Source organism: Chenopodium album, chromosome 7 (assembly GCF_948465745.1).
Source record: "Chenopodium album chromosome 7, dcCheAlbu1.1, whole genome shotgun sequence".
Lineage (NCBI taxonomy): Eukaryota > Viridiplantae > Streptophyta > Magnoliopsida > Caryophyllales > Amaranthaceae > Chenopodium > Chenopodium album.
Window position 1 is genome coordinate 44,075,787 of NC_137840.1, and position 21,850 is coordinate 44,097,636.

The 21,850-nt window shown below is 34.1% G+C and overlaps 1 protein-coding gene across 2 annotated transcripts; it reads right to left on the reverse strand.

Moving 5' to 3' along the window:
- Positions 1-2,754: 2,754 nt before the first annotated feature.
- Positions 2,755-21,300, reverse strand: LOC145639013 (uncharacterized). 2 transcript variants are annotated; one of them, XM_081690112.1, is made up of 16 exons: positions 21,091-21,300; positions 20,500-20,711; positions 18,447-18,583; positions 17,945-18,055; positions 17,763-17,864; positions 17,450-17,552; positions 17,155-17,355; positions 14,081-14,249; positions 12,991-13,072; positions 12,813-12,906; positions 8,269-8,365; positions 7,652-7,745; positions 7,125-7,191; positions 4,104-4,277; positions 3,476-3,598; positions 2,755-3,139 (listed from the first exon to the last, which is right to left on the reverse strand). In XM_081690112.1, exons 1-16 carry the CDS (start codon positions 21,101-21,103, stop codon positions 2,975-2,977), a joined length of 1,944 nt encoding a protein of 647 aa, XP_081546238.1. In that variant the 5' UTR covers positions 21,104-21,300; the 3' UTR covers positions 2,755-2,974. The 2 variants fall into 2 exon arrangements, with proteins under 2 accessions (XP_081546238.1, XP_081546237.1); XM_081690111.1 differs by having other exon boundaries at positions 17,450-17,558; positions 21,091-21,299.
- Positions 21,301-21,850: the final 550 nt, after the last annotated feature.

Below are 21,850 nucleotides of genomic sequence, written 5' to 3' on the forward strand. Positions count from 1 at the left end.
TTGAAAGAAGGAACTCGCTGCTGATGTTTACCAAAAGAGCTTGTTTTAAGCTTGGTTTGTTTGGTTCAAACGGAATAAATGGGTTTTTGAAAACTCGTGGGAGTTGGATGATGTTCTCTTGAACAGACATTATAGATTGGTGGTACTCCTTGTCCCCAAGCTCCTGGTGATAGACTGATAGGTCATGGGCTCCCCTCCTCGGGGTTGTGAAAATTAACGTAGATGTTTCCATAAGTGAGGAGGGGTGGGTTGGCTTGGGGGTTGTTGCACGTGACTACAGAGGGCGTTTTCTGTTGTGAGGAGAATCAAAGCTCGCTGGGAGCCCCTAATTGCCGAGAGTAGAGCTGCATTTTTGGTATCCAGTTGGCTAGAGACCATGGTGTTACAGATGCCATTATTCACAAGAGACCATGGGTTTTTTTTTTTTTTTTTTGAAGAAAGCGGATTAGTGCATTAATTCAAATCAAGAGTATCCATGAGTACATACGAGGAAACCTCACAAGGAATAAGGTCCTCCCAAACTCTTTTGCCTATGCCTCAATGGATAGCATTTTAGAGGATATTGTTCAATTTTGCTCTTGGTTTTCTTCTATTGATTGGTCTCGTACTAAGAGAGATGGGAATTATGGAGCCCATCATTTAGCTATATTAGTGCCTTTTGATAGATAACAAATTTGGGAGGACCTTATTCCTTGTGAGGTTTCCTCGTATGTACTCATGGATACTCTTGATTTGAATTAATGCACTAATCCGCTTTCTTCAAAAAAAAAAAAAAAAATACAAAAAAAAAAAAAATTTATACCGTCATGATTAGAGAATGGATTTGGTATAACGTTAAAAATTATTTTGATTACATTACTTAATCTCTTCATCAAAGTACATACCATTATGTCAAGAGATGTGTTGTATAAAAAAGAAAACTGAGGAACTAAATTTTAGTAATTTCAACATTTAATAACTTCAAAAGGTTTTGTGTGAGGCCGAACTCACGTGAGACCGGGCTCAATAACAAAAGTCTAACAAAAAAGTGTGGGCTAACTAAACCCGATCGCGAGGCCCGCAACACCAATTACATGACATGACAGTAATATTCTAATACCTGACAATAATATTCTTATACATGACAATAATATTTATTACATGACAATAATATTCTAATACCTGACAATAATATTCTTATACATGACACTAATATTTTAATATTTGACAATAATATTCTAATACATGAAAGTAATATTCTAATACCTGGCAATAATATTCTTATACATGACACTAATATTTTAATATCTGACACTAATATTCTAATACATGACACTAATATTCTTATACCTGACAATAATATTTTAATTCCTGACTAAAATGGTCTTATTCCTGATAAAAATTATCTTATTCCTTACTAAAATTATCTTATTCCTGACTAAAATAATCTTATTCTTGACTAAAATTTTCTAATTCCTGACAAATATAAACAACATTTATATTAATCTAATACTGACAATACTAATCTAATACCTGACAATAAACATTTAATACCAAACAATAAACATTTAATACCTGACATTATTTTCTCCTTCCCTACTGACCTCTTCTTCCATGGCTACAATATTTTTCTCTCCTCATTACATCCCCAAATTGGAAGTGGGTAACGAGAATACTTCTCAGTCTCAAAGAAGATTCTAGATTGAAACATTGGAGTATAAGCAGAGCTCCATACTTGCGGCAAAGCATCCTAAACGAAAGCTCAGAGCAATCAACCATGAGAGCAACTATCAATTTAGGCCGACCCAACTTCTTCTAATGGGCCCAAGCCCGACACTGTGAGTTGGGATTTGTTGGAAGAAATTTTTGAAGAGCTTAAGTTTCCTACATATTTTATTAATTTCAGATACGAAATCCAATCAAATTAGTGACAATCGGCCAATCTGTCACCCAACTTACTTAAACAACCTAAAGGCGGTAGCGTGTGGTTAGAGTAGCCATGAATGAGAGCTTTGGAAGTTGAACAATGTGATGGTTATGGCGGAGGAGAGAGAATCTCATTATCAGATCATTGCTTGCCGGCAGTTTCTTGTTGCGGGGGAAAGCAACGGTGGTGGAGGATGAAGGTAGAAGTGGATAACGAGGTGATAATGGTTGGATTTGGATTTTAGTGAGAGTTGGTGAATGAATGGTGTTATGAGTGTTGGTGGCAGACTCACGGTGAATCCGTCTCACTCAAAACTTTACCTAATACCTTAAACTAATAATATAAAAGATGTTAATGGTCAAAATTGTGTATAGTCAAGCTACTTCTGTAAAATTGTTGCAATATAAAAAATTTAAAAAATAAAATCAAACAAAGACTTAATTTTTTATTGTTATTATTAATTGCAACACTTTTAATATTCACTATAATTTTTTATTGTTTTTTTATTAAATGAGACATTTCCTTATTTGATAAGATTCACTATTGTTACTGTATATCATTTCTCTTCCACTTGCATTATTGGTCTCTCCCATCAACCACCCTACTCATACAATTTTTTTGTTCTTTCATCTTTCACACTAAATATACTTCCACTGACTAAATACTTGAATAACTTTTTGCAAGGAAGCAGGTGACGAGATAAATAAATAAATAAGTAAAATAAACCCTAAAATCGAGTGGGAAAGAGCGAATGATCAATATAGTGACGAATTAGAACGTAGACTTTTAGAGGATAATGGGCATAAATATGTCGCGTGTAGGATCTATATATCTAATTACCAATTAAGTGATGATAAAAGACAAGTTTTCAAGTATGGGGAAAACGGACACATCATACAAAAGTTGCATCCTCTACAAATTCGAGTAAATCAACTACCTGTGTAGTTAGCCATATGTGAAAGATAACCAGCATTGAGAAACTTACAAGAAGACCCTGCTTTATACATAAAAGCAGATTAAAGCAGAGATTAAATATAATGTCAAAAAGCTGATACTGCAACAACGAAGTTACAAAGATCTGCACTTGTTGTATATCTCCCCACGCATCATATCTACAGGAACATGCTCGTATGTGTAGCGCTCAGGAGCAACATAAACTCCAGTTCTTTCCAACAGTGAAATGCTCTCATCTCTTCCATACCGGGAGGCGTAAAGCCTTAGGTACTCAATGTCCTGAACAAATCTAAACAGATCAGAACCAAAGAAATATCGCAATTCAGCCCTGAAATTAGAAAAGTTCTTCATTTTCTTTCTTCCTTTACTATTGGGATTCAAATATAGGAAGGACAGCCAAAGGGCCATTGGAGACCATGACCAGAAAATCCAAATTAATCTTCACAATTGAAATTAATTACCAGAAAATCCAAATTAATTTTCACAATTGAAATTAATTACCAGAAAATCCAACTTAATTTTCACAATTGAAATTAATTACCAGAAAATCCAAATTAATTTTCACAATTGAAAATAATGACCAGAAAATTCAAATTAACTTTCTGCCAAAATTACCTGCAAGCCACTTAAAAGGCGCTCTAATCTCAGTGAAGCTACAGGCTCTTTTGAAGATGAGAATACTTCACCAGGGTAATAGAGAACGCCATCTCCAGGAGGAAGCCCACGCCGAAATCGTACCTGTCCAATTTCACAACAATAAACGAACAAGTGTACACATTAAACCAGGTGGCGAATTGGTCTCCAATCTAGAAAATGGTCCAACTTGCTAAAACTCTAAACCAGACACCCAATTTCCATCCAATATCATTTCTTCCTTTGGTTTCTACAACCCAAAAATAAATCTACCTGCTCATCTCATCACATTTGAGCAGTGAACCATGACACGAGTTTCTTCAACATGACATTTACACAAGAGGACATAGGCCATTGTTTGCCCAACAGAAAACAATGCCATCATCAAATTAGACAGACAGTAACTGCCTAGAATTTCTACCATTGCACTGAGGAACATGGCTTTTTCTTGCAATTCCTAATCAGCTATCTTAGAGAAACCAACAACACCTATGATCCATACACGAACCATCAATAGACTATTGGTATTGAACACCAGTAATTTATTTATTTATTTATTTTAAGATTAGACAGATGTGGCATAATAAAGGATACATAGAGAGCATTCTACCTCTGCACTGGGAACTGAAGCCTTTTCATAGCAATTAGCTCCCCAATAAAGAAAGCCAGTTCCACCTTCCTTCCATATTCGCCACATCACTGCACGATGTTGCGTACCTCTCATTCCTAGGTGCCAATTAGGATGAGGATCAGATGGTCCCATGCAGACATATGTCCACCATTCCTGCAGATAGTTTTCACTATTTTAGTAGGAAATTTGGAGTAATATAATTAATTTAATAATCTCATTCATTAAATATGAAGTCAACACCAAATTCTACTCTTACTAGTAGGAAGAAAAAGCAGTGTAAATATTCGGATGCATTTTCCATGGAAAAAAAATCTTATCGAAAGAATTGATATCCATAATCAGTTACAATCTTTCCATCTCCTCCACCCCCCCCCCCCCACCCTCTTGCAACGAGCCCACAACCACAACCAATCACAATGGTGTACGGCAGGAGACCAAGGGAACAGAGACAGCAGCAAAGCACACAACCAGCAGCAAAGAATGCACCCACTACTATAGCAGCACCAACGGCTCAATAGAGCAGCAGCAAAGCAGGGGACTTTTGGATTATTTGCCTTTTAATTATGTATGGCACTAGAAGACAAGTAGTAGTAGTTGTAGCCTTTAAGGCCTTGGCCAATTATGTAATAGAGTCAAGTAGTATAAATAGTAGAGAGAGAGAGAAGGAGAGTATCCAGAAATTTGTATTGAGTTTTGGAGAGTGATGGCCTAAAGCCATTGTCACACTTTACAAGCTTTCAGCTTTATTAAGCAATACAACTACTACAATATTTCCCCTAATTTTATTGTGAGACAACTTGAGCGTTCCACCTCTCAACTCTGCTCACAAGGGCAAAGCATATGCCCTCAAAGATGGGAGGGAAAGAGAAAAAAAATATACAAGTATGTAGGGACCTTGGAAGGTAAAGATTACTGAAGAATGAAACAACCGCCACAGTAAGATGCAGATTCTAAAATGGAGTGGCAGAATGAAAATATACAAAGAGACTATATGTTACACCTACAATCACCGACTATGTTACATTGACACGGGTACGGGTATCCGATATTGGTACGTATCCGAGTGTCGGATACGCCATTCTCAAAAATTTAGGACACGGGGACACCGTCTTAACATTGGACTCGGGTACGGATACGGCAATAATTTTGTCCATAATATATCAAAAATTATATAGGTGGTTTTTATTGATAGATTTTTATATCTAGGTGAGTGGATTGCTAAAAAAAAGTAAACAAAATAAAAAGCCCAAGTTGTTTATTTAAAAAAAGCCCAAGTTGTTGATAGAGAAACATAGGTTTAAGGCCTTTTAAGCTTTTTACCAATTAAAACAAAACCCTAGCCGCCACCCTTAAGCACATATATTAAAAAAAAAATGTTACTGCTAGGTAAATCAGGAGAGAGGAGGGAGAAAAAAAGTCAAAAACTTCAGAAATTAAATAAGTAAATACACGTGAAAGAAGAAAGAGAGAGAAAACTGCATTGAGAAAACTCGTAATCGTGTTCATCTTCGAAATTGTTTGAGAACCGTCTTCATCTTCTTCAAAGCTTCAACTCCTTCAATGGCCGCCGTACCCGAGAACAAAATGGAGTATCCGGAACGGATTTCATACCCGGATCGGTGTCGCGTCGTATCGACCCGGGTATGCCGGCCAAAATGCCGTGTCCAGGTAACATAGATCACCGATATACTTTTATTTTAATTAAGGAATAACAGAATTAAGTCAAAGTCAATATATGAATAGCGGAAAAGTCAAAATGATGCATTTATGTAAAAACAGGAGCATACATACAGACATAGTAAACATTATTTCATATGTTAGTCGAAAAAATAAGACCAAAGTTAGTAAATAGATTGCAGTAAATAATGTAGCAATTAGATTGAAACAGAAGGAATATAATTATTTTCACAATTACAAAGGACAATTTGAAAAATAAATGAGCTGTTAGGGGGAAGAGGGAGGTGGGGGGTGTTGTCACTCAAGAAGAACTAGCAGGTAAAATGGAGGAGATTGAGAGCAACATGAGCACTATAAGGAATTTGTCTTAATATCTGGTGGGCTTATAAATGACACCAAATTTGTTATAGACAACATATATATACTTGCCTGTACAATCTTTAATATCTATACTCTATACTTAGTATTTAAAAACTTAAACCACAATCATTCATATGCCACATGTCCTCACAACTCACTCATATGCCACATGTTACTTCTCTTACCTTTTTAATATTAAAAAAATTAAATTAAAATATTACATTATGTTCCAAAAGTCTTTATGCGTAACTTGCACATTTAAGTAAGAAAATAAAGTGTTTCATTTCTACCATGATAGAATAAAGTTGAATTAACTATTACATAAACATATGAAATATTTAAAAAAAAAAAAAAAAAAAAAAAAAAAAAAAAAAAAAAAAAAGTCTTTTTATCTCTTAAACTTAAAATATAGCTTAAAATACGAAGTACGGAGTATGTCATTTCATATTCTACAATATTCATGTATATATAGTTAACTAAATCCCTTCCTATTCTTCCACAATTCCACCCTCACTTTTTTTAAATAAGTTTTCACAGCATTCACCTCAAAAGTCATAAAACAATAACTTCGTAGTTTCAACTATTAAAAGCATACATTTATATGAAAAATAACATAAGTTATAACCCGTGCATTGAACGGGCCAAAATGCTAGTTATCTTTAATATTATTAAAACCCATAGTGACATGCTGCTAATGCCATGTGTCATCCTTCAATATAATTTGATGCCACATGTGCGATATATGTCACTCTATCTGTCGTTACCCTTCTCTCACCGCATTAAATTGCACTAATGTTTAGACTCTTCAAAAACTCTTCATTGATGTAATTTTTAATTCTCTATAATATAACAGTGTTTGATTTATTTAAAAAACTCTTCATATATATAACCTTTTATTATATTTTCATTTATTTATTAATATAAATGCAGAATTTATGGAGCAGAGAGTAAAATAAGTAATACCTCGTCCTTCTCCAGTTCTGCAACTATGTCCTTCACCAAATCCTCTCGATTACCCAGTACCCATTCACTGCAAAAGGAATACAGATGACCTGAATCACAGAGAGATAAAGGACTGCAAATCCCTACATGCATAGGTGATAGAAAAAACAGGTCCAAATTTCAGTGAGTAATTTCCATGAATTCCTACAAATCTGAGTTGGCCAAGAGGTTTATTACTTATATCAGTTTTATATTTACTACTAGCTAGTTAAATCCAAAATGCTACTTAAAGATCAAATTAACTATATCAACAGTTCTGAATTTTTAATTTCACCACTTTTCAGCTGCAAATTGTAAACTGCAACTACAATTATGTCTTTTCTTGCTTTCATTCTCGTAAACAAAACTTTAGCCTCTTCACGTCTTTTCTTTTACACGTGCATATCACTGACTTTTCATATACTACACAATCAAATAACTTAAGCACTTTGAAACAATAACCTCATTTGATCATAAATTACACAAAAGGATTAAACAACTCTTATTACCTTGTACAGTAAATTTGAGTGTGAGGTCGCAAATACTTCGGAACTTTCAAAAACGCCTCAAAGGAAGTAGGGGCCAGAGGTGCATCACCAGGGCCTACATAGAAAATAATAGGTGTCTTCAAAGATGCATCAAAGCACAAAACCATTCAAACTAGTCAAGCAACTGCAACAAAATAAAGCATAATTCAAAACAGCATTATATTACATCTCTACATTGCTAGTATTTCAAAAGCGCAGAAGTAATAGCCCCACTTCACAAAGCCCCAACTCAGGCGAGATAGAACTCTAGTGAATTTCAGCAACCTAGCCTCTACACTATTATGCTCAGATAAATCACACGTAAGTCTGAAAGTGTTAAGTAATTAACTTCATTAGCACCCAAAAAAAACACAGATTAAAGTAAATGATCCAGGAAAAGTCCTAAACGTCCTTCAAAAAACTCCATAGACACAAACACCATCAACAAAAAGATTACTAGTCTTAATCGACGTAAGATAAATACTCTGTCACCATCATGATTACAAGTTTACAACACGAAAGACCAGAGTAATTTAATATGAGAAATCAATACAGAAATTTGTATATATTTATATGATCATACAGAAAGTTGTACTCACCACAGTAGTACGTAGTCAAAACGCGTGCGTCTGAAGCGAAATTATAAATCTCACTAGCCATCTTCCTGATTGAAGTAAAATGTTCCACTTGCAGTGGCTGCCAATAAATTGCATCCATATCAGACTCCAAGTAAAAAAATAAAAAAATTATAAAGCAACTTCTTTGTCCAGTTTTTTTTCCTACATCCTAACATTGTCCACTATATACATGACTTGAACTCCATAGCATGTAAGAAGTGTAAGAAAAAGTAAGAGATGTTGTAGGAGGGTTTTCATAAGAGTAGAATTTTGTATAAGTGGTCTGTCTCATAAATTTTTTACTAAAGTAGGAAAAAAGCAGAGCGTGAACAGCATAAAGATAAGGGCAAAAGTAACCAATAAAAAGTAAGGGAGGTGATCCAACAAACAAGTTTTTATACATCTAGCACTACTGACGCAACCATTAGAATATCCTAACTTTTTCAAAAATTGGCAGTGCCACTCAAACCAAAACTTCCGATATGGTAGATATCTTGGGAAATACAAATTATTGGGTAGTTTTAACACATGCTTAAGAACCAACAATGAAAAGATTAAAGCAGTTACAATAATTGAATGGCAAATATTAAACCTTATAGTCAATTTCATGAATCTATCATCAACTAGCACCCCCAATTGATCCAGTAATTGGAATAATTAAAATCCCTAATCTAAAGAACTGAACAAACTTTCCCAATTGAAACTTGAAAGAGGGAACAATTTCCCCTTAAATATTACACCCTAACCTAAATTTTGGGGCTAGCCTACTTGCTTATTTCATCTTGATCTAGGAGTTTCTAATTCTAGACCTCGATGTGAAAATTGATGAATCAAAAAACTCTAACATGGAAAACTAATCACATTGTGCTTGAAAAGTCTAAGATCCTCGGTATCGAACATGACTAGGGATGGTAATGGATCCGGATCCGTGGATCCATATCCGTTTTTTGCGGATATGGATCTTCAAAATTTGGACTCGGCGGATCCGGATCCGACCCTGTGCTAAAAAAGAGATCTGGGGTCCAAATAAAATACCCGTATCCAGATCCGTTTACCCTTTTGTTGAAAAAAAACAAAATTATACTAAAATGTAACATGTAAACAAGCCCAGCCCACTTACTCTAAGCTCAAACCTAACACTCTCATATTCCCATGTCTCCCCCCAACCTCTAATTCTATCTTCTCTCTTCTGCCCCGAATTAACCTTAAAGGGTAAAGGCAACTTTCTCTCTCTACACTAAACAAGCAAGTCTAAGAACCGAAATCAATACTCCGGCAACCTTGCCAACCACTCTCTTCAACATTTCTCGGCAACCGAATCTCCTTACATTCGAACTGTTTCAACTTTTCTCAAGTGACGTTGACCGATATCACACTCACAACGTCTTCTCTCCGACATACCAACATCAAGGCCCCTTCTCTATATTTGAATTCTGCACTTCGATCATGTTATGCTCATGTAAAACCATGAATTTTTCTGTGGTTATATCACTCAATACTCATGTCATGTAATTTTAATGGATCCACTATTTGAGTTGCTTGTTTGACTAATTTCTTGAATAAATTTTGCAATTCGATTCTGTTGTACTTAATTCGTGAATTTTAAGTTGCTTGTTTTATGTTTTTGTTAATAATACACTCTGATTAAGTGGTTATGTTGAATTAAATGCATGTGATTTTTTCATTTTGAAAACTATACATCGTTTTAGACTCGTTTTGAAAACTATGTTTAATAAATTCGTGAATTTATTAAAGTATAAAGGATCCGTTTTAGACCCGTTTTGAACCTGGATCCGTAGTTTTCATACCCGACGAATACGGATCTAGTTACAAAAACGGATCTGGATATGGATCCGACCCGTTGCCATCTCTCTAAACATGATTCTATGACTAAGATATAAGGCCTTGTTCTTTTGAGCTTCAGAGCACGGTAGATTTCGGCAGAATAGAGCAGATTGAAGCACAGCAGAGCTTATTATTATTATCATTATCATTATTATTAAAAACTAATCTACTAAATCTACTAATATTATCTCATCATCATTATAATCATTAAATATTATTATTAAATATTAATTATTATGATTATTATTATTATTATTATTGAATATTATTTAGGAAAAATTTGTCAAAAAAAAACTTTTAAATGCCTCATTTTGCAAGAAACAAACCTTTTAAAAGGATCTTTGTTAAAAAAAAAGCCACCATGATCACTTTTTTTGTTTAATGAAACCTCTCTTCTCTTTTCCGGCATTTACTCGATTTTACAGGCGTTGACCCTTTATTTTACTTACTTGCAATCTATTGTTGGGTAATTAAACTTAGGGCAAGCCTCCCAAATCACTCCAATGAAAAATTAGGGCAAATCTCCCCCAAATCAAATCAACTTAAAGGTCAATTAGGGTTCTTAATGTATTTCTTTTACAACTGTAGTGCTTACTTCACCATTGTAGTACTCAATCCAGCGTTCTTCTCTCTTCTCTAATACTTCTCTTCTTGTGCATTGTTTTCTGTTCTCCAATAGTTGTGTTGTTGTTGCTAATTTTTCAGGTACAATGGTGAAAAATTATTGTGGATGTGACTTTACTTAGGGAAAGATTAAGTGAGTTCAAAGCCCTAATATTTACACTACTTGCAGTAACAATTTGATGAATTGTTAACACTTACCTTAGTTTGCTATAGCAAAATTAATGGCTTGCACCAAAGGACAGAGAGAGAAACCAAAATGGATGTGATTACAGAGCAAAGTAATCATGGAGGAAGGAGAGAGTGCAGAGCATTCATGGAGGAAGGAGAGAAAATATAAGAGGCATCAACTTTTGAGGGAAAATAAGAGGGAAATTAAGCTAGGGAGTGCAAATATAAAAAGATAGGGAAAATGAGGGGTCAACGCCTGAAAATTCGAGTCAATTCCGGAAAAGAGGGGAGAAATTTCATTAAACAAAAATAGTGATTGTGATGGGTTTTTTTTTTTAACAAAAATCCTTTTAAAAGGTTTTTTCTTGCAAAATGTGGCATTTAAAAGGTTTTTTTTTTACAAATTTTCCTACTATTTTATTATTATTATTATTGTTAAAAATTAGTAATTAGTGTTTCACATGAAAACAATGAACCTTTGGCAAAGACTGAACTCGGTCCAAGTGATGCTAGGCCGAGGGTTTCCTGCATAGCAAACACAAGTAAACTGGTCGGGGGTTGTGCCGAGGAAGGCCCCTTCGATGCCGAAGTCAATACAGTGTTTAGAGGGAGAAAGCTATGCAAGAGTATTAATTGGTTGAGGATATTTGTGAATGAATGCAAAGTGGGAGAAGTGAAGGCTTTTATACCTTAGCACAATTGGAGATATGGGCCATGAGCCAAGTGGGCTTGCCACGTTGGCTGGGTTGATTGACTTGACTTGGCATGGATTGGAGGATTGGACCTTTAACCTTGGGCTTGATAATTGAATCATTTATGGACTGGCCCAATTGACATAAATTGGACCCAAACAATTAGTATGATCTTTAAATATTAGTTATTATCTTTAAATATTAATTTTTATTATAAAAAATCAATTATTATTATTGTTATTAATAGTATTATTAATAATAAGTATTATTATTATTATTATTATTATTATTATTAAATATTAATTATTATTATAAATATTATATTCATTACATATTAATTATTTAATATTATTATTATTATAATTAAATATTAATTATTATTATAATTATTATAATTATTAAATATTAATTATTTATCATCATTATCATTATATAATTTCTAATAGTATTATTATTATTGTTAAATATTAATTATTTATTATTATTATTATTATTATTATTATTATTATTATTAGATATTAATTTTTAATATTATTATTATTAAATATTAATTATTTATAACTATTATTAATTAGCAAAGCAGATTGAAGCAGATTAGATTTCAGCATAGCAGAGCACATCAGATTTCAGCAGAGTAGAGCAGCTCTAAAGAACGGGGCCTAAGAATCTAATGAACCCAACATGCAAGAATGCAGTCATATTCTATGAGGCCAAGTATCATAGCTCTTCACTTGGGTTGTGGAAAAACAATATAAATGGATAGGACGATCCCATTATGACATGTTCACTAGCTTGTACCCTTTTTTTTCATTTTGAGAAAGCACTAGCTTACCCTTACGTGCAAAGGAAACACCATTGGATCAAATCGCAACGAATTCACAAATGAAATTTACCTTGTGCAGCACCACTATCTTTGGCGACAATCACTAAGTCAAAACTTAATTTGTAAATATCAACCAGGTTTTTCTAAGCTACCACCCCTAGTGACAAATAAATGGCAAGTTAGACATTATTTTCCTTGTGTAAAGCCTTGCTCTCTACACGCCTTACTTTTCATATTCACAAGATAAAGAATTATTCAATTAGTTGATGCTTTGCACCTCTATGAATTGCCTAATTCTTTTTGTTTGCTTTACGTGCCATATATGTAGGTGAGCTCATACCAATCCAATATGAAAAGTTACAGCGTAGTATTACCTCATCCCACAAATAAAAATACGCTTTCTTCCAGTGGTCCTTAGCCTTCAGTATATCAATCTCTTTCTGCAAAAAATTGGGCCCAGCATCAACACTGTGGCACACAAAAATATATCAAAAGTCGCAAAATCAGCTTTAAGTATATTAAGAGACTACAAACTAACAATTAGTCATATACCATGATACTACCGGACGAATTGGAACAGCATATGCTGCCAACCTTGGATCTGAATAGTATTCGTCTGCTTTTGGATGGTCAGCTGTACAGATAAGATCAATTGGGAAAACACTTAGTGTCCCGACAAGTAAACTTAAGCTGAACGATTAACCTTCTGATGCACATAATGACGTGAATTAAGAAAATCACCTAAGACTATCAGCAAACCTAAGAGCAACCATCGTAATAGTAAAAAAGAAATATAATAAAGTGACGGAAAAAAAAAATAATAAAAATAAAAGCTTCCTGACAAAAGAAACAAGTTAAATCACTGTTACTAATGATTAAGTGAAACAGACTTCCCAGTCCTTTTTCCTTTTTTTTTTTTTTTTTTTTGGGGGGGGGGGGGGGGGGGGGGGGGGCTGCAATACCAAAACGCTGCAATTTGCAGTTGACTGCTTTAAGCCAGCACCACTGAAGCTAGTAAGTTAACCATGATCCACTTCAGCAACCAATACATCTGAACAGAAAATTCCCCTTTACAACTGAAGATTTAATTCTTCTTGATTATAAATTCAACAGATAAACAGACCCGCGTCAGACGAAAGTCAAATAAGCCATATTTATTAGTGCCAGAAATAAGAAAATTCAAACGTACATGGTCATCAATATCCCCAGAAGTTTTAAGCTTATTCTTAGGCACTTGCTAAATTGGACTTTTAGTACATCTATACATATTTTAACAAAAATATGTCCAAATATGCTCCCAAAACCAAAACCGACATCCAAACGCTATATGAATAACTCCTCATTCAATATCTAGTACCAAGTCAGATCATTGACACTATGACATGGGTATGAACAATTGACACTTCTCTAGAACAAAAAACAAAAATATGTATTTGATATAATTAAAAAGTGTGAAACTTGGACGCAACAATGTGTGACAAGAGTACTCAAATCCAAGTAACATACCGCATATCAACCTCACAATTCAACTGTGACCCAATTGCTAATATTGCAAAGTGTATACATTTCAGAATAAAAAGAATCACGATGAGTATTTATTTCAGTGGTCAGAGGACTATAGGAGCTTGACTAAATTAAGTACCTGGCCACGGACATGTGTAAGTCAGAACACGCATGCCATCACCCCATCTACAGAAATATGGGCTAATTTTATACTGAAGTAGCCATTTAAAATGCTGATCCAACGCCTCAAACCACTCATTACTTCCATGTTCCACGCCAAATCGATCCTCGATTACTGTATCTGATATCTGGGAATAAAGTCAAAGAAACACATACAAGTACACACCTACAACTCTTGGCACAGAGTCAATCAAAAGACATGGCATGGTCACATCAGAAAAGGTACATTGTATATAAGGATCACAAAACAACTTAAAAAAACAGCTATTTACACCCTAATTCAGTATTAGTGCAACATAAAAGATAACAACGGAAAGGACAGCATTTTATCAGTCCTACCATTCTACCCAATCAGAAGACTTATAACATTAAACTATCCAAGCTGATTAGAACAGTCTATCATGTGACCACATTTACATGTCCTACGCTAAATAAAGTGCAGTGCATTAAGTTTGCAAATGTAAAATGTTTGTTTCTCAAGAAAAACTTTGAATGAGATCCTGCGTACTAATAATACTCTTTCTTAAGATGGATTCAAATCCAAGGTTTTAATTATTTTCATTATTAGACATCAAAGGGGTTCAACACTAAACAAAAGGAGGGCTAAGGAGCAAATAACTCTGCCCTCAAGATACAATGCAACATTTAATCTACAAAATCAGCAAATGTCAAGTGTCCCTCAAAAATTTACATTTACTCTGGCTATACAGTAATATCAAAGCTCTACCTATATACACATAAAAATTTGAAGCGAAAAAGCTCTACCTAAAAAGACTGCAGGTGTATGAAAGCATGATCAATTTTGTCTTCAACACAAACAATAAACAAATTGGATTCCCTGATACTAGTACATGGTCATAGTGATATTTACTCACTTTAATCCTCCAATAATATAAAGCCATTCAAGCACCTAATCACACTTAGGTGTCGTTTAGTTCGTCAAACTGGAATGGTTGGTATTGGATCTCATACTAGGGAGGTATGGATTCTAAACCCCATACTAGTCTAAACTTGTTAAGTTTATTTGTTGAAATGGTTTTTACATTTAATTTAAAGGAATGGATTGTGAATCTTAGGGGGTGAGGTGGGTATGGATTCTAGGGGAATGGGGTGGAGCTAGAACCCTCTTAGTATGAGATTACATGCCAATAACGCCTAACCAAACAATAAAATGGATGGAATGGATACTAAGTCCATTCCAATCCATTTCAAAAGATCCAACGAAATGAGTGAAACGACCCCATAGATTAGTTGAATTGCCCTTTCCATCAGCACATCTTTATTTCTTTCCTTCTCTTCTTTCAGATATGGGTCTTACCTTTCCATTTTTCCTGTCTTAAAATACTCCATTAAACAAATCATACAATCCAAATAACTATATTTTATAGTCTGCTGATCAGGGTATATATCAGGCTCTGTCAAACACTCAGACCACCAGATATGGTTAGCTCAGAATTGGGAACTACTGTTTACTCCAGAGGTAGATTATAATGTATAGGATTCTCATAGGTGGAAGAAGTATCATTATTCTGTAGTGGGTTAAAACATCACAAGTAGAGCAGTTAGAAAACTATGAAAAACATGTAAAAACAGGGAAGCAGATCGATAAAGGGGAAGATAAATAATATAGCCTAGGGTACACTCTCATATTTTAAAAATAGGATGTTCGCCACATGGGGGCAAATGAGTAAATAACTTCAACTAGGTACCCTAAGGCTCAACCTATATACACATAGGAAGCCTCACACTTTGCAAATAACACTATGGTGGCCCGCTTTGAAAAAACTTCTAGTAAAACAGTTTTTTGGAGAATATTCTAAGTACCTACAATATTATAGAAAAAATTGAATGCCCTTAAATAAAAAGGAGTTAGTCCATCCCTTCATATAACAAAGATAGAATATGTCCTTTTGGAATAAAAGAAATCTCTTTTATATAGTATGCATTTATCATTCAAAAAACACTGAGAAGATATATCAAATATCTTTGAAGGGGTTGTCACCCATGACAGAATGAAGATTAAGGGCCAAAAACCCTACCCTCAAAATATCATGAAGTATTCTATCCGCAAAAATCAGAATAAGTAGAGCAATGCTCAAAGCATGATACTTGACTCCAGCTATACACAAATCTTAGATAAAAGAAGTTGAGACCATGACACACATCTTCACAAGAGCACCGCCAAATTCTTGTAAATGAAAAGATAAAATTGTCCTTATGTACTAATTGGCTCCAATTGGATAACTATTAAACTTGTCCTTTATGGATTATTTAATTTGTTAATAATAATGCATCCTATAACAAGGAAAGTTGGTATTCTGTTAATGATCCAAACTAATCAAAGTATAATTCTAGATTGTATTATACTAATATCAATGGGGTTGAGAACATTTCAATTTTCAACAGTGAAATAGCATTTAAATTCTTGCTACATACTTCCTCAATTCTTTTTTAATTACAAAGTTAGGGTTTTCATGCTTTCCAATGCACATTTTGTACCATTATTATCCTTAATTACTTAAGTAAAAATTAATAAAAGTTAAACATTATGTATCAAAACAAATGACAAGACCCTACATGACTATGTTTTTCCTAACGCTTAACTCAAAAAAGGGTCAAAGGATTTTGTGTAAATAGTGTAGATTTCCCAACGTTGCAATCAAAAAAGAACTGAGAAAGTACATACTTCGTATTTTCTTGGTGTGAAATTGGAAAGGACAACATTAAGCTTTATAAATTAATATGGGTTATATTAGTAATTTTCAATTTTTAGCAAGGTATATTTATTTTCCTTTGCCAGATATAAGAGCAGTAATACATTCACAATAAGTCATCTACATGTAATTTAATCACTCTTTTGAATCAAAAAAAAAAAAAAAAAAAAAAAAAAAAAAAAAAAAAAAAACCAAAGTAATTTATCAAACTTTTAGCTTACCTCAATTTAAATATAGCAAACCTCAGGGCACAGTCAACAGAAATAAAATAAACACACAATTATTTGAATGAACCCAAAGAATATTGAGATAAGGATACACCGATTACAGCAGGTAGTGAAGGTGTAGCAGGAAGCACGAAGTCCCACACTGTCAAACTGAGTTTTACACAAATAGAACGATTAGAAATGGCATCTTCGTCCATCGAATCGACAGCACCATTATCTGACAAGCACTCTGAAAAGGATGGGGACAGTAGAGCACGTCTCAGATTTAATGTAGCAGATTTTACTCTGTCAACCTATAAAACCAAATAGGCACATAAATACTCCAGAAAAAGCCAAATGTTCTGTAACAGAGCATTAAACAGGAATAACATCATAAAGTATCCACACCACTTTATCCATTGAATTCTGATCGACTAGTTCCATAAGCTCAAGACAGTCCCTCAAATCTCTGAATAGTTGATGCTTTTCAGCCTTGCCCATGCATGGTGGTCTAGATCAGTCATAACATTACTCAGAATAAACCATTGTACGCAGATGAAAAAAACTACACTGCTAGTACAAAAACAACCTATTAATATCAAGACCACAGCAGTAAATAAATTTAAGCCAGCACTAGGTTCTGTATTATAATTATGATATTACAAAAAAAAAAAAAAAAAAAAAAAAAAGTTTAACTGAGTGAGGGAGGATAGATTATCACGGTGCATCAGCTTTTACAGCAGTGATGTATAACTGTCCCTCATAAATGCCAGGAGGTTGATCACTTGATACATCAATGGAAACCCATAATGCTGTTGTTTCTCTGCAACGACGATAAAAATTTGCCTCAGAAAGCTCAAATGCAATCCAGAATTCTCACATACAGTCTATCAGAAGATATACCCAGGAAATAGGTTTATCTGAGAGCAAGGCAGGTCAAGAGGTACAAGTGCATCTGGAACCCCTAAAATGGGCACAACCCGTCGAATCTTTAGGGACTGATCAATAACCAACCTGGACACAGAAAAAACCTACATCATAGTCACATTTTTCGTCTTTGAATCAGCCATCATGGTATAACAGTTTTTTGTTTCCTTCAATTCGAAGAGTAAAAAAAGATTATGAACAATAGCTCCCCCCCACCCCCACCCCCACCCCCACCCCAACCAAGTTGACGCGTTTGATTTAGGCGCGTATATTAAGGAGAGGAGAGAGAGTGAGAGAGAATGAAAAAGCAAGTGGGGTAGCTTGTAAATACAAGGTAAAAAAGTTACCCTAAAAGGAAACGTGTCAACTAAAAAGAAACGGAGGTAGTATAAAAAAAATAATAAATAAAATAAAATACAATTACAAATTAAAAAAAAAAAAAAAAAATTAAAACCCATGGTTAAGCGCAAAAACTGACCGGTCTCCTGAAGCAGATATAAGGTCATTACCCTGCACTTGTACAGTTCCAGCTATACCACAACCACCCCAAGTAACTTTTGGGCGTAAAGCTACTTGAACACTTTCTCGCTCATTTCTAGCAGCCAACAGATTTACCTGCATGACAGGAATGATTTTAGAGTAAGCAGCATATAAAGGAAACTGGTAAGCTTTGCAACCAACCCCCCTTTCAATGATGTGACTTGCCAGGAACGACATGTTGTGGTTGTCAGAAACAATGTCAACAAAGATATAAGCCACTCCAGTACACAAACTAGAAGAGATACACTTAAAGGATGGTACACTAATACACTTAAACACCCCAAGGAAAGTTCTGAATACTAGCAATAAAAGCAAATTGACTACTCTCTCTTTCTCTGTTTTCTTTTTTTTTTTTTTTTTTTTTTGAAAGAGAGAAAATCAACATCAAGACAAGAACATTAAAGACGGAAGGGGAGTACTTTAAAGTCTTATACCAAGCTGATATAACAATGGATGAGATTTCATTCAGATTCAATTATTGATCCACTTAACTCTGTGAACTAGAATTGGAAACATGCAAATTGATGCGTGGTACATGATGCACAAGAACACTTGTTGTGGAATATGTGGACTTTCTGAGCAATTTAACATAACTACTGTGAATCAGATAGCTTTACCCAGGCCATGTAATGGTAGGTATCTAAACAGAGTTAAGAGACTGCTTGTCCAAAATTTAGCAGTCATAATGAACAAATCACCTAAACAAACTGCTCAAACATAAAAAAAAATGGGCTAGAGAATAAAACCTGCTGCTAATACACAGAATAATCAGTAAAAAAATTCAAAGTGAACTGTCATGACAATCTGAGCTTATACTGAAAGTATAGAAAGATTCTTACAACATGTTCCTCAAACATCAGATATTGTATTTCATTGTTGTAATTAGAGATTTTAAATTTTATAGTAGAAAATAACTTAAAATGTACTCCCTCCATCCCAAACTAATTGCCACATACAAGTACGCTTTTTCAAGGTCAAATTTCACAAACACTGACCTTAAATTTTCATCAATACATAAGAAGAAAATAAAAATAAATAAATAAATAAAACATTCATGAGGAACTTGTTAGATTCATCTTAATGCGTATCTTCTAAATATCAACTATAGATAGGAGTATTTTATTTTCCAATTCCCAATTAGAGATTTTAGTGCTCAAAATTGTGCCTTGGAGATTGAAAAGGCTGTTTATGGAAACTAATTTGGAATAGAGGGAAAGCTAATTACAATATTCTTTCAATACAGATTATATGGACCCTCCATGCAGGTCATATATCCAATATCAAACACCAAAATGTATCCAAGTATCTAACACATTCCAAACACGCCACATATCATAGCACTGTTTGATATTTCTACGTACACCTAATGAGGAACATTCCAGACATCACAAATCATGTTGCTGCCAAAATTTTAAAATAAAAGAGAAAGTGGTAAAATAAAGAAAACCAAATCAGCCATCATAAAATATGCCAGCAAAAGTTGAATAAGATGCTTATTGAGGTCATTACTATCATCAACTTGTGTTACTTAAGAATAACACACCATCAATCACCTTTCAAATGTTTACAATACAATTGAGATCATACATTCTTACAAAATAGTCAATCAACAGAAACTAAAAATTACAAAAAAAGAGAACTTTTTTAAGACTTGATTTTCTATTAATCCAATTCTAAGACTCGTATGAACTTTTGATGTCCATAAACTTTTACCCACCTCCTTGATGTTACGTTTATATTCATGTCCAAACTAATATACAATAAGCAGGCCAACAGCTAACCTGCTACACTTCAATAAATACATGTTACTGTAGAAATTGACCTAGCCTGAAAACCTCAACCCTGATGGTCTAGGTAAAACATACCTCACTTTGCCCCTAGGGCTCTAACCACCAATACTACAGTGAAAGGTCTGAGGTCTTGATCACACTAAGTTCATCAAGAATATCCAAGAGTATGCGTCAAATATAAATAAGATACAAAAAACATACTGGCTCCAAACGTCTAGGCATCTCCTGTGACCCGACATTGGCGGTACTAGGCATGCACCAAGCATTCAGTAATTCAGAAGATGGAACTTCTAAAGGATCAATGTCCCCTTTCATCACATTTGGAAGATGAGAACCAGCATCACTCCATCCATACGACGTCCCTCCGCCCGCTACACCTTCCACAGGAGGCCCCATCACCTCCTGAGAATTCCCTGTTAATCCAAAATGCATAGACCCATCAATTATATTTCTAATCGCAAACACTTGCGATCATAATCATAGAGTTCCCAAAACTAGCACTGATGATGAATTTAAAACACGAAGGAGTTCAAATTCTACATGAATCGAAAACCATAATTATCAACAAAACCCATATATACCCATAATCCAAATCAAAGCAATTGTAAAATGAAACATAATTCTCATCAACCACAATACAAAAAAAAAAAAAAAAAAAAAAAAAACAATCAAGAACCCTAGAATATCAAAATTTTGAAATCTACAACGAAATTTAGCAATCATAACATGCAATATCAAAATTCTAACTAACCAATTTGAAAGAAATTTAAAGAGCAAAATTATGAAACAAACCTAAAGTATCCATGGTGTAGATTATAGGAGAGAAAAAACAACTATCCCAGAAATCAGTGATCAAAATATGTTTGATTGTCGAATGAAGAGATGATTCCTGGAATTTAGAATGAACCAAGTTGGTGTTGAAATGGAGAAATTAACCAGTGGTGGAATCAGAAGGGTCTAGTCACTTGTGTGTTTTGATTTGTGAGGCGGTTCACAACCCCGGAAACAAAAGGTGTCAAAAACTGATTGACTAATCCGATCTAATCCAACCTAAAAATACTCTACATGATTAAGATTACAACTCGTGTGACCACATTAGTTTAAATTTACTCACTTAAAAATAGATTAACTTGACTCAATGTTATCGAACCTAACCCAAGTACTCGAATTGACATCTCTACCTAGAATAAAAACTTTTAAAGGTGAATGTATTAGTTGCAACCCAAAAGACATACAAACAATTTTTCTTTCGCTCTAAACTAATTAATCTAAGTTGGTTGAATATTAAAGCTCTCATAAATCTAATTATTGTGAGTTTGTGACCACCTGCACCAAAAAATTATTGTGACCACTTCGGTTAAGCAACACGATTAATAAGAACTTAAACCAGTTGTCTAGATTATCTTATTAAGTGTGATTTTCATATACATGTCTTAATTAAAATATGCAATATTGGTGATAACAACAAATAGAATAATCAAATAAGCATGTATAAAAATAGCAAGCAACTCGAGAATAATTAAAAGAACTAATAAAAGCATCTAAACATGAT

Bases quoted from the DNA above. Each gene is read 5' to 3' on its own strand.
- LOC145639013 (XM_081690111.1), bottom strand. The intron at 17,865-17,944 runs GTATATCTTCTG...TCGTCGTTGCAG, and splicing joins CAGATAAACCTATTTCCTGG to AGAAACAACAGCATTATGGG. The intron at 13,073-14,080 runs GTACTTAATTTA...TTATCTGTACAG, and splicing joins TTACACATGTCCGTGGCCAG to CTGACCATCCAAAAGCAGAC.